This window comes from Falco punctatus (assembly GCF_963210335.1).
Source record: "Falco punctatus genome assembly, chromosome: 9".
In the NCBI taxonomy this organism is placed as follows: domain Eukaryota; kingdom Metazoa; phylum Chordata; class Aves; order Falconiformes; family Falconidae; genus Falco; species Falco punctatus.
The window spans coordinates 25,893,182-25,905,479 of NC_137589.1; the positions used below are offsets into that span (position 1 = coordinate 25,893,182).

General features: G+C 43.2%; 1 protein-coding gene across 1 annotated transcript in view; it reads left to right on the forward strand.

Moving 5' to 3' along the window:
• Nucleotides 1-4,512: 4,512 nt before the first annotated feature.
• The window catches only part of HECTD2 (HECT domain E3 ubiquitin protein ligase 2), a 40,754-nt gene continuing 32,968 nt past the window's right edge, over nucleotides 4,513-12,298 (forward strand). The window contains exons 1-2 of the mRNA XM_080401612.1: nucleotides 4,513-5,033; nucleotides 10,086-10,215. Of these exons, the coding sequence (XP_080257738.1) occupies nucleotides 4,818-5,033; nucleotides 10,086-10,215 (346 nt within the window). The 5' untranslated portion in view covers nucleotides 4,513-4,817. The remainder of the gene's footprint in view (nucleotides 5,034-10,085; nucleotides 10,216-12,298) is intronic.

Sequence of the window (12,298 nt, forward strand, 5' to 3'; positions counted from 1 at the left end):
ACAAAACAACAGCTGGGTAACTTGCATGTAAGTACCTCAGACAAATGAGCTGAGGAGTTCTTTGCACCACTTTTCTAAATGTTTTAAACTCTTCAAAAAATGGGTTTTCCCAAGTACTGGAGGACAACCAAAGAGTAAGTGAGAACTGTAGATTAGTTCATGTAATGTCAGTCATAAGGAAAATAATGTGGCATTAGTTCAGGAGAGTTTGAGTGCACCTTGCACATGTGCTCCTGGGAAAGAGGGAGCTTTTCTCCCTCACAGGTGAAGGCCTATGATACAGGGACTGAATGAGTAAGACAAGCTCAAGTTTGACAAAATTTTCTATTCTCAGCAAGAATAATAAACATAATTGAACTAGCTTGTCAGCAATGGCAGACGGATTTGCAATCATCTGGATTCTTTAGAACAGAACTACCCAATTTTATACCTTAGTCCACCTTCAAGAGAAACGGATGACTGCCAGTAGGGGAGGTCTGATGAGACTGCGGTCATCCCTTACAAGCTCTGAGGCTGTGCAGTTTCAGAACAATCACAACTTGTGGGCACATGTGAACTTCCATCTTCCCTAATGGGTGATGTGGGCAGGTGGCACAGGAGGGTAGAGCAGCTCAGGAGTTAGCTGGCCAGGGAGTCCAGAAGTCATGTAGTCTCTGATTTTGATGATTCACATGGCAAGCGTGGCAAGCTTTCCAACTGAGTCAGCAGAGTAACAGGTGGATTTTGGTGGCATCTTGCCTGAGTTCTGCTAAAAGGTCACTGAAAAAGATGCTTCTTTGTAAAACATTTCCATTTCAATGAATCAGGTCTTTCTGTTGAAACTGAAATGTTTTGCCGAAAACCTGTTGTGTTGGAAAACTCCCAACCATTTATCTCTCTCCCACTCCAATAGAGAGGAAATGGGTTGTATCCAGCCTTTGCTTCCCCTTTCAATGTTTCAGCCATCCCCTGCTTCCTCTTGTGCCCACTCAGGGTCCATTTCACAAAGTACACATCTGTTAAATGGTCTAATTATTTTGTATTGGAAAGTATACGAGATCTTCAAAGACTATGAAGAGAAAGAAACAGTACTACTCAATAAAAGAGACACAGTATAGCTGCATGATGAAAGCGTATTGCCAACTGAACAGGAAATTCAGCCTACCTTTTCTAAAGGACACAGGTCACTTCAATTCCTGAAATGCCCCTTTGCACCAGGGATCTTTGATACTCTTTGATTGCAAACATTACTAAAGCATTTGACAGCCAGGGAAAAACCCATAGTGGGCCAAAACCACCCCTAATATTACTGAATTAAACCAGGGCTGATTTTGGCTATGACTGCGTTTTGGCTTCTGACTGCAGAGGAACATGTGAGGTACACTAGGTTTGTCATTAAAACAGGGAATTTAGCCCTTTTTATTTTTTTCATTTGTGCATCACTCCCAAATGCCAGTCTCTGTGAGTGTATCTGTTACTTGTAAGCATTTGCTAATCATTTGTGAACAAATGTTAGCATTTGGTTTGTTTCCATCTGTCATTCCTAGTGGCAGTCTGTGCCTGGCCACGTCATTGTACAGAGATGTGCCATTGACTTTTTTCCCCTTCCTGACAACTCAGACTCTTTGGATAGAAGAAACATATTTGTGAACAACTTTAAAATAGGTTGTCAAGAAGGTCATCTTCTGGTTGAAAGGATCAACACCCTGCTGAGGCAGGGTTGCTCTCCCATAAGCACAAGAAAACATGTTCAGGGTCACGTACTGCCTGTGTCCCTCTGCAGTCATACTGGGGTGTTACTGCAGTGTAGGTACGCTTATCTGAGCCAGCAGCGTGGCACGCCAGTGTGGGGTCCAGTGCAGGCTGCAAACTCATCCAGGAATGAGGGTGGATGTGTAGGCTCAGGCAGCATGTACCTGGCATGAGCAACAATTTTTGGTTGAACTTTACCCTTCCCCCGCTCACCAAAAAATACTGTGAAGTAGCTGGCACCATATGATTAAAAAATTTTAAGCAGCTCAGAAGAGATTAAAAAATCAAGGAAAGGGTCCTTGGAAGGATAAAGAGGGAACATAACAGTTGAGGATACAAAAGCAACCACTGAGGTAAGCAAAGGCACTATCGGCCTCAAAGAATGAACTGGAAATATTATGAAAGGCGATACAAACAAAAAGCCTGCAAACTCTTTCAAAATAAAGGCATTTAGTGTTCATGGCCCTTTGTCAAGGCTTCCAGGCCATGTGGCCAACAAATTCATGAAGTCTTGTAAAATGGCAGTTGCATACCTCTGTTTAGTTTCGCAAAATTGTGTACATTGTACATCCCACAAGTCTTGCTTGTTAGAAGACAGACTGTCTTTATCCTGTTCTGATTGCTCCATTGCCTGCTACCCAAGTTTATCACTTTGGCAAGAAATGATTGCAGGGTTTACATGCATTGCCTCGTTACGCGCAGCACTGCTGCACCCACCCAGCTAGCATCCATCCATGCTAGCAAATCAAAAGCCAGTTTAGACGTGCCTTTCCCAGCTGTGGTTATATCTTTGACTCCCTCGTGGATCTATGAATTACACTGAAATACTTTAGTTACAAACCCTAAGCACCAGATGTATGCTACCTTTGTCAGAAGTAGGAAAATGTGTTTGCTTCTACTTCGTTGTGTAGTCCTTTTACTGTCTTACAAAAAAAAAAGAAGAAAAGTTTTTAACAGTACATTTGTGCCTGTTTTCATAATTGTCATGGGTCACAATATTCACCTGAATTAGTTTTGTTCAATGGAACACCTCAGTCTCAAACAGCACAGGATGGCATAGATATTAAAAATTTATGTCCTTGATGTTGCATTAGCTTTTTGTGAAATAATCTTGGCAGAAGGCTATCTCAGTGTTTTTGAAGCTGTTGAATATCAGGCCTTTATAGCTCAACGGAACTAAAAACAAAGACCACATTATGAATTCATTTGTATACTTGCCTACCTACATTTCTATTTCCTTCCGCTTCATCTCTCTGTGCACGCTCAAGGGAGAAGATCCTTCGATGTTTCAAGTTGGCACAGCTCCACAAAACAGCTGTGCCAATTACTTCCACTTGGGGACTGCCACTGGGTGTATAGCTGCTTGTACTGCAATTACTATCATTATGTTATTTCTTGCCACCCAAAGGAAAAAGGTGAGTGAGTGTTTCGGGGACTTTGCTTAAGAGCAGCAGGCCACTTATGCAAACCACTGAGAGCAATGGGGAAGTAAGCACAGTGAGGAGTGAACTTTTTGGAAAACCATTTCTTGTATTTAACTTGTTATGACAAAGCATTTTCTTAATGAAACCTTATAAATTCCAGGTCTGCCAGTTCCTTCAAACAGGGAAAGCATTTTCCAATGTGTTAGATAAACACTGCAGTACCTATTATGCCTTTGCTTGTGTGCGGTTTATACAGATCTTTGCCACAGCTCCAATGTGCAGGAGCTACTTGTGTAATGCCTATGCTGAGAAAAACCGTCATGTGGGTTACCTCCGATTCTGACCAAACAATTCTGAAGATTTGTTTCAAGTGGTGTCTAATGAGATTCACACTCCTTTGATCCTGAATCTGGGAGGGGAACTCTTCTCCAGACACAAAATCAGAGTGGCCTGAAAGAATCTTGTCTTGTCTGGCAGCTAACGGTCTGAAGGGCTTAAATTTCGTGTAGTTTAGCGTACAAAAACATGGCACCACTCCCACGTGGAAGGCCTCACACACACTTGCATGCCAACCCACGTGGTAGGTCAGCACCCACAGACAAGTGCTCTGTTACATCTAGCCTAGATGTTGAGTGGCAACCAGTTCAACATAGCATCTCCTCTGAAGGTGACTTGTTTTAATGGTGTTACAGCAGAGGTTCAGCAAGCACCGGCTACTGCGGAGAGGCTCTGGCAGCAGGGATTGCCTCAGGCTTCCCGAGGCCTGCCCAAGCCAAGGGCCGAGAGCCGCCATCGCACAGGCCCTGGCATCGCTCTGTTCTTGCCAGTGAAACAGGCAGGACTACGCTCTTACGCTCCCATTTCGGTATTATTTGCACTTCGTTATTTACAGAGAGTGTGACTGGAAGCCGTGATGAAGGTGCCATGAGGTGACAGGGCGGTGCCACCCGCGGCGCAGGCCCGGCCAGCGGTGCAGGGCAACACCGGCCCGCTCAGAAGGCGGCGCGGGCGGGGCCGTGCCCGCACCACCCGCGGTCCCTTCACCGCCGGCGGATATTTACTGCTCGTGTATTCACTTGCTGCCGTGCCCCGGCCCCGCCGGCCGACAGGAGGCCTCTCCCCGCTCCGCTGGCTGCCCCCTACCGCCGCCCCGCCGAGCGAAGCCCCGCGAGCCGCGGCACGGCCGGCGCCGCCGCTTTTCCTGCGCTACGGAGTTTCCGTAGCCGTGTCCTCCGCTGCCCCCGCGCGGCGCCCCCGGTTGCCAAGCGCGTTTCTATGAGCCGCCTATAAACAACATGGCGGCGGCGGCCCCTCTTCCTGCCCGCGGTCTGTAGGTGGCGCGGTGGCTGAGGGGGCGCAGCGGCGGCGGGGCCCGGCCGCGCCGGCCGCCTGCGCTGCTCCGCGTCCCGCGCTCCCCCTCCTTGCCGGGGCCGCGGCGGGGGCGGCAGGGCTGCGCTCCGCCCCACCCCACCCGCCGCGCCGTGCGGGGGCGTGCGAGCGCCCGGCGGCAGCCCGGCTGCTGCATTGCCGCGGCGGCCCGCAGCGGAGCGGAGAGCAGCGGCGGCGGCTCCTCGGGGCGGCTCGGGGGCGGCGGGAGGGAGGAGTAGAGGGCGCGGGGGTTCGAGTGCCGGCGGGAGCTGCGGGGCGGCCGGGAGCGGGGCCATGTCGCTGCAGAGCCCGCCGGCGGCCGCGGCTGCCGCTGACCTGCCCCCCGGCCCCGGCGCGGGGCTCCCGGCGGGCGCGGAGCTGAAGCAGGGCAGCGCGGCGCCCCCGTCAGCCGAGGAGGGCGGCGAGGAGGAGGAGGAAGACGGGGAGAAAGACACGGAGCGAGAGAAACTGCCGCCCATCCCGTCGGCATCCAGCGCGGCTGCTGCCGGGGTAGGTGTCCTGCGGCCGCCGGTGGGGCCGGGCGACCCGCCAGCGCCCGGCCGGTGCCGCCCGGCGGCGGGGAGCCGCACCGGCTTTGCGGACCGCGCTGCCGTTTGCTGTGTTTGCCGCTTCATTGGGGGGGGGGGGGTGCATCGTGTTCGTTTTCGTTCATGTCCTTCTCCCTTGAGAGGCTTTCATTCAGTTTTTTTTTTAAAATAACAAGTGCATCTGTAAGCAGTGACATAATGAAGCTATAAATTCTTCCGTCTACTTATAGTTCTTTAACATTTCTCACCGGTCCGCGCCTCGGGGTTAGTCATGACTGAGGCTTTGCAGCGCCGAGCGCTCGTTGGGGGTTGTCGGGGGCGGGGAGGGGGGTGTCGGCTCGTGGCAAGCCTGGCAGCAGCAGAGCCAGCTGGAAGGTACTTGTGTATTTTTAACTTTTTCTTACGAGATCTTTTCCGGTTTTTACTTTGCGTTGAAGCAAAGATGACAGAACGTTGCAAGAATCGATGGATGACTTAACACGGGTAAAAAATCTGTGGGAAGGATATTTGCCAGAATAATTTAATTTCAGAAACCTTATGAGATTTTTAATTCTACTGAAGTTATGATCTCCTTTGTACTGACCATACAATATTATGAAACATAAAATTTTCCTGGCATGAGTTGGGTACTTACATAGCTCAGCGTTAAAGCTTGCAGTGAGTTATTTCAGTCCAACAACAGAGCAAAAATTTCACCAATCCTGTAGTAAGTAATACGGTTATGAGGTTTTGATTCAACGGTTCTGATAAGTAACTGACTTGCTAGAAATTATTTTACATAATTTGAGCATCTGATGTTTGACTGTCGTGAAATAATTGTAACATTAAATGAAGTAATGCAGGCAGACTACAAACTCCCGTGTGCAATTCCAAAAGACTTTCAGCTTTGCAAATCTGTCAGAGTGTGGAAGAAGGTGTGTGTTCTTGTGATACGGATTTGGTGGGAGAGGTCTGTACGGACAAGTGCCCAGGAGTTCTTTTTACCTTTGGAAATCCCTGTTTCAGACTTTGAATGGCAAATGCCAGCCCCTTAGAATAAAAATACAAGTGCTGCTCTGAAGTTTGTCCGGCTTAGCTCAGCTAATGAAAAAGGTGCGCAACTGGGCAGCCATGCGGAATTCCCACCGCCTTGGAGCTGGATGTGCATTGTGTACTCCTGAACCGTTGCCCACAGGCCTGAGTTGGCTAAGTTGACCTGCTACAGATCTGGCTAGGTGTGACTGCTTATCAAATGCCTGTGGGATTTTGAATTTACAAAGAGCTGCATATGGGTTTTAATATGATGTTACAGACAGTGAGTTTTGTGGACAGATGTAATGGACAGTTCCATAGCCCTGGATTTCTCTGTAACAGAATACAGAGAGAACGCAGGTATGCTTTTGTGAGGACCTTTATGAGTTGCTGTAAAGAAGATATCGAACCGTTGGTCTGCTAAGCCCTAGTTGTGACCAGCCTACGTGTCTAATTCCAGGGCTTTGTGAAGTATGTTATGAGATTCATCCTACGTAGCAATGCAAGTTCCTGTATTAAAAGTTCTGATTGAACACCAAAAAATGAACGTTACTTCATCAAATTCTCTCAAACACTTTTTAAAGAGAGAAGTGTGTTCTCAGCTTCCTCATTAAGCTAGGGAAGTTTGTAATATGGTGTGATGACAAAAGGCAGAACTTGCTGTCTCTTAAAAAAAATCTTTGCTTATTCTTGGGGGGTTTGCCATTAAAAATTACCTTCCTTTAAAAATACATGCCTGATACAAATACAGTGATATTCCAGATAACCTTAATTTTTGTATGCTCCCTGCCTATTATTTTTAATTTTATAGCCACCATATGATGACTATGGTGATATAGGTACTATACCTTGTTTCTGTATGAAGTGAGACTCAGATATCCATGTCTCAGAACATCTCCCCAGATTTTGTGTAATTGACATTTTCTCCAGCGCTTTAAAGATGCACCATAGATGTCTGCAACCGATGTGGCAAAGGTGAAAGTGACATGAAGGTGTGACACACCCTTTAAACAGTTTCCATTTTCCACAATAGCTGTGTAAAAGGTCAGAATTTTAGTAAGTCAGTAGATAACCATGGTATCGTTTTTCTCCTCTAGTGCTGAAAGATGTCTCATCTGCAGTTTATACTGGTTGCAAGTTGGAATAAAGGGATGGTGTGACCATTGCTGTTGTCATTCATATCCTGGCTTTTCCTAGCCAAGGGCTGTGTGGAGTTGTGGAAGAATGGTTACTTTTCTTTTTTTTTTTTTTTTTCCCTTGTATTTCTGAGGAAATTTGTGGAGATTAAATTAGTCCATGAATAAATTGACAAGGCACTGCAAGGAGTTCAGGGCCAAATGGTGATTAGAAATAATGCATAAGGGGTGATGGTTTGGAGGTCAGTGTTCAAATTCTGATAAGAAGCTTGTGGGAAGCGAAATAACTTACCCGCTAGTAAGCAGGAACGAGTAGAGGCTTCTGTAATGCAAAACCAGTCCTATGTTACGGCTTTCAAGATAGGAATGGAAGGGAAAAGCCTACTTCTTGCGTAGGCTGTTTTATTGACAGCTGCCTTTAGGTAATCTGAGTATCTTCCATGTCTTCTTGCAAAGGCAAGAAAACCTTTTACTCCTTACTGGCCTTTGCTTGCCACATACACATGGGTCTTGAGCGAGTTATGTTAGGGGTAAAGAGTAGGATTTTCAAGAAGTGAAAATCTTCTAGAGTGCATGTGCTCTTTGCAAACAGTTTGACTTTCACCATCTAATTTAACTTCAGAAATGAAAACCATAGATCTGTGAAGCATAATGCTAGTACCTCTCCAGTCTTATGGAGAACTTAATGCTTTGGAGAACTTCCATGAAGAAGCCAGCAGAGCAGAGTTGTCAGTTATTAATATGCTTCTCTTAAAAAAGAAGGATTAAAGATTGCTTTGATCCACTTGCTCCCTCTAAGCATACTCATTCTTGTATGTAGGGTTTCAGTTTTCTGATGGCAGTATGTGTGTAGGCTCTCAGGCTCTAGAGGCTTGCTGACCTCCTACAAATTTTTCGAAGTATGACATGGTGCTGTACATTTGTCCTAGATTACTCTCCCAGGAGATGTCAGAGATCCTCATTAATAAGTATGCAGTTTCCCAATATTCTCTAGGGATTTCCATTGAAGCCTTTGTCCATACATTTGTTTAATATTGTTGGAACTGCACTTGGAGCAGGATGATGGAGTTAAATAGCACGTGCAGTTTTTATTCTGAGAGTGTCATTAAGAAGAACATTTTAAAATAACTGTTCAACTGTACTGTTTCAGCGGTGTGGCTGGAGTGAAACCTAGAAAGCCGAGTCAATCAAAAAGGCTGTCACAGTAGTCTGTTTCATAAAAGCTTATCTTCTCAATTATCTGTGATAACTATTCTCTATTAATAGAGACTATTCCAAGCTCCAAAGGTTTTCTACCTAGAGCACGCATTTTGTGACACAGCAGATTAACCTCAGATCTGGATTTGTTTAAAAGCCTGTTTTTCAGTTGATCATGTCTTGGCATGTTTGTTCAGGACAAAAAAAATGTTTTTGCCAGTCATGTGCCAGGTGATTTTTAAGAAGCATCTTAGTGATATTTCAAAGGTGATAGAAAAAAATAAAAAGGTAATGTGAAAATTCCGATGGTAACTACATTTTATTTTTGATTGTTTGTTGCATACCAGCAATTGGGAGCTAGAAATTGAAACTTTTAAAACCAGAAGGCTTGCTGATTGTGTAATTTGCTGAGTTTATAAGCCATGGGAAAATGGATGTTTGTGCCGTAGTTATTTAGAATTCCTGACAGTGCACCAGCTTGCATATACTGTGGCATGGCAAGTTTATGGGCTGTGTTACAACCCTCCTGGTGGTATTTCAGGATGTTGTGGTGCAACTGAAGTGCTTTCCTCAGAACTCTGGCTGCATGTCTTAGTCCAAATTTACTACTCTTAAGGGGAAAAGGGAAATGTATGGGTTTAAAAAAAATTGATGGGATATTACGTTAATTATTCTAGAATTTTTATTCTTGTTTGGGGAATTACAGTTTTGATTTGCATGAAAACATTTTTTTCTAACTGGGAGCATAGATACTAGATATCAAGCAAATGAATCTGAAGTTGATCTACTTTGTCTGGTTTCAACTGATGACTTGGAGCTGAGATGGAAATTAAAAATCTCCATCATGCAACTTCTGTCCCCTTGGGCAAGCTGCTTAACTCATCTATGCTTTGCAGGTTGTCCAGAGTAAATAACTGTATCTACTAGCACTCCACATCAAACAGACTGACTGGAGCAATCCTTCGGAAGTCTGTTGTGTGATTTCACTTCTGTTCACTGTTAAAACACATTAGCACTCAACACTTCTTAGCAAAGGCTTATGCAGACAGACTCCTTGGTGGCAGCACATACAGGTACTCAAGCAGGTTTTTTTAACACAGTGTTAACAAATGTTTGTTGGCTATCCTTTCTTCACCAGGAGCAAATACTGATGATTTTGAATCATTAGGGGCTTTTACCCAGGTAGCCACTGTTGAAAATGTATTAACATAGAATTTTTGGTCCCACATTTCAAGTCTTGGGAAATTTGTCTAAACTACTGCAGTATATTAGGGTTATTTGGAAAAAGGACTATGTGGCACTCATCTGTTTAAACTGAGCTGGATGTAGTGAGGAATATAAAAGCAGTTAGAAATCAGGATATGGACAGTTAGAATATTGTTGAAAGCATTCTAATCTTACTGTGTTTTTCTCGCAGTAATCCAAGGATATCTTCATACCCTGAAAATTAATACCTGAGTTTCTGAATGTAATGGAAAGGAATTTTATGGTATCTCCCCTGAATCAATTTGAAATAAACTTGCAGAATCATTATTTATGTCTTACTTGGGTATTACCACTCTGATTTCAAGATAAAAGGTATTTAAGTATTCTGTGTAATACCTCATAAGTAAGATTACACTTGCAGTAATGTATTAGCCCTTTATAGCTTGCTGTCATCTTAATTACAGGGGTTGGAGAGAGGAGCCAAAAATCAGTTTTCTTCTTTCAGCAATTTCATCACAACTATCAACCAAAAGAAAGAAGGCATCGGAAACAGAAATTCACCTACGCAACTTGTTATACCCAACATCAAAAATGGTAAGAGGATAAAAGCCCTGTGTTACTTAGTTACCAATTTAAGAAGGTGCTCGGTGTTCTGCCAGTATTTGTATTGTGGTAGTGCCAGAAAATCTAGAAACCTAGATTTCATTAAATTATGCTATGCTGTACATTGTACAGGCAGTGACATACATGATAATCCATCCTCTGCAGAGGTTAAGTCAACAGAGACGAGTTGGATAAGAAAAACAAATAGTCTTGGAGAATGAAATAATAATCTGAAGTTTTAAAGGAAGTTACAGATTCAGTAGTCCATCTGCAGATACTGTTTGTCTAATTGCAGTCAGATGGCAGCTTCTCTAGAAATTGTGTCAGAACTTTGTGGAGAAAATGTTTCTATCTCCATCTGAAGGATGACAAGCATAGTGCTTTTAAAGGAGACAGATGCTGAGAGTTGCTGGGTTTTTTGAGTGAAGATGAAGGACAGTGATGACACGCAATAAAATTCACAGACAAAGATTGGTCAGTTCTGAAGAGCTTTAAAGGTGAGAGGAAAGGTGGTTGTGGTATGTTAAGGTAAAGATAGGGAAAAGATAGAAAGTGGACTTGTGTATTCAGTATGGTAGGCTAGAATTGTGAAGCCTGATGAGATGGTTCATCATAGACCTGAAATTTTTATTAGATTGTTGGGCTAGGATATGGAATTTTCATAATTTGGGACTTCTGATAAAAGGCTGTTCAAACATTTGTCAGGTTTGTATTGATCTTGCCTATGAGCAGTTCCCTCTCAGCCTTATTCTGTGATTCAATAAGTCTTTATAGCACTCAATGAATTTAAAGCTAGGAAGAAAGAGACTGTATTAAATAAGAGATCTCAGTAGGGTGAGTTTGAAACAAAACTGCTGACAGGTATTGTCAGTCTTAAATTTGTGTAGAGAAAGACGGCTTATACCTTGCAGGACTGGATTCTTACTAAAATAATCTTTGTATCCTTGCAAGCTATACTGCAAAAGTAAAAGTCACTCTCAGTGATGTTCACCCTCATGTGCCTCAGTTCTTGCTGCACATGATACTGTCCCAGTTGTAATTACTGCCTCATAAGTGCTTAGTGGTTAATTTTCACCACATTAAGGCATGGCAGTATTTATTACAGTCAAGGATATATTCTTGAAATAGAGCTCAATGTGTAAAATTAAGCAGATATTCTAGTAGTTTCAGGATCAGGGTAACCGACCTATGTAAAACCAGATAATTTTTACTAACAGTCCAAGGTGCACTCAAAATTTTTTGAGGAAGTCTAAGTATTCTATGAAAAAAATCATCAAAAAAAAAATCAAAATAATCATTGAAACAAACTTCTCATTTAAAAAGGCTTCTTTTGCTATTCTAGAATTCAGGAATGAGGCTGTTTTTGTGGGTTTTCTTTATCTATACACATATTCAGAGAAATAGCATGTGTGTGTATGTGTGCTTATACTGGTAATAGTTCAGGCCTGAGTTCAAAGACTGCTGTTGAAAAACAGAAGCATGGAAGAGGTAATGCTGGTAAATACAGCACGAGAGCTAGGGTGATGTTTGCTATTTAGCTACCACAGAGATTAAATTTATATAACAAGTCTTCTAATGCAACAATGATCTAGTATGAAATCTAGATATGAACTAGATTGTTCTATTTCTTCTATAATGTTACAAATATAAGTAAGATTTGTTTGCTTTACCTACTTCGAAAATTTTTATCTGCTAGTAGCCGTGTTGGTCATAACTGCTGTTCTAAATTCATTCACACTAAATTTCCTTGTACTAGTCAATTCTGCTTTGTATCAATGAGATTTTCTTCCTCAAAGTTTTTGATCGTTCCCTAAGCAGTCATGCATTGCTGAGTCTTTGTTTGATGTAACTGGGCAAACAGCCAGAAATGATTGCTTTTTCTTGTCTTGTAATAATGTGTTATTGCTGCTTATCAACTCAATACATGAAGTTTCAAGTTTCTCCTCAATGGAACTCAAGTGAGAGATCTTAATTAATATTTTTAAATGTCAGATGAACAAATACATCTATTTACAAATAAACTTGAATTATGGCAAAACATACTGAAGTTGACAGTATTTATTAAACATGTTAT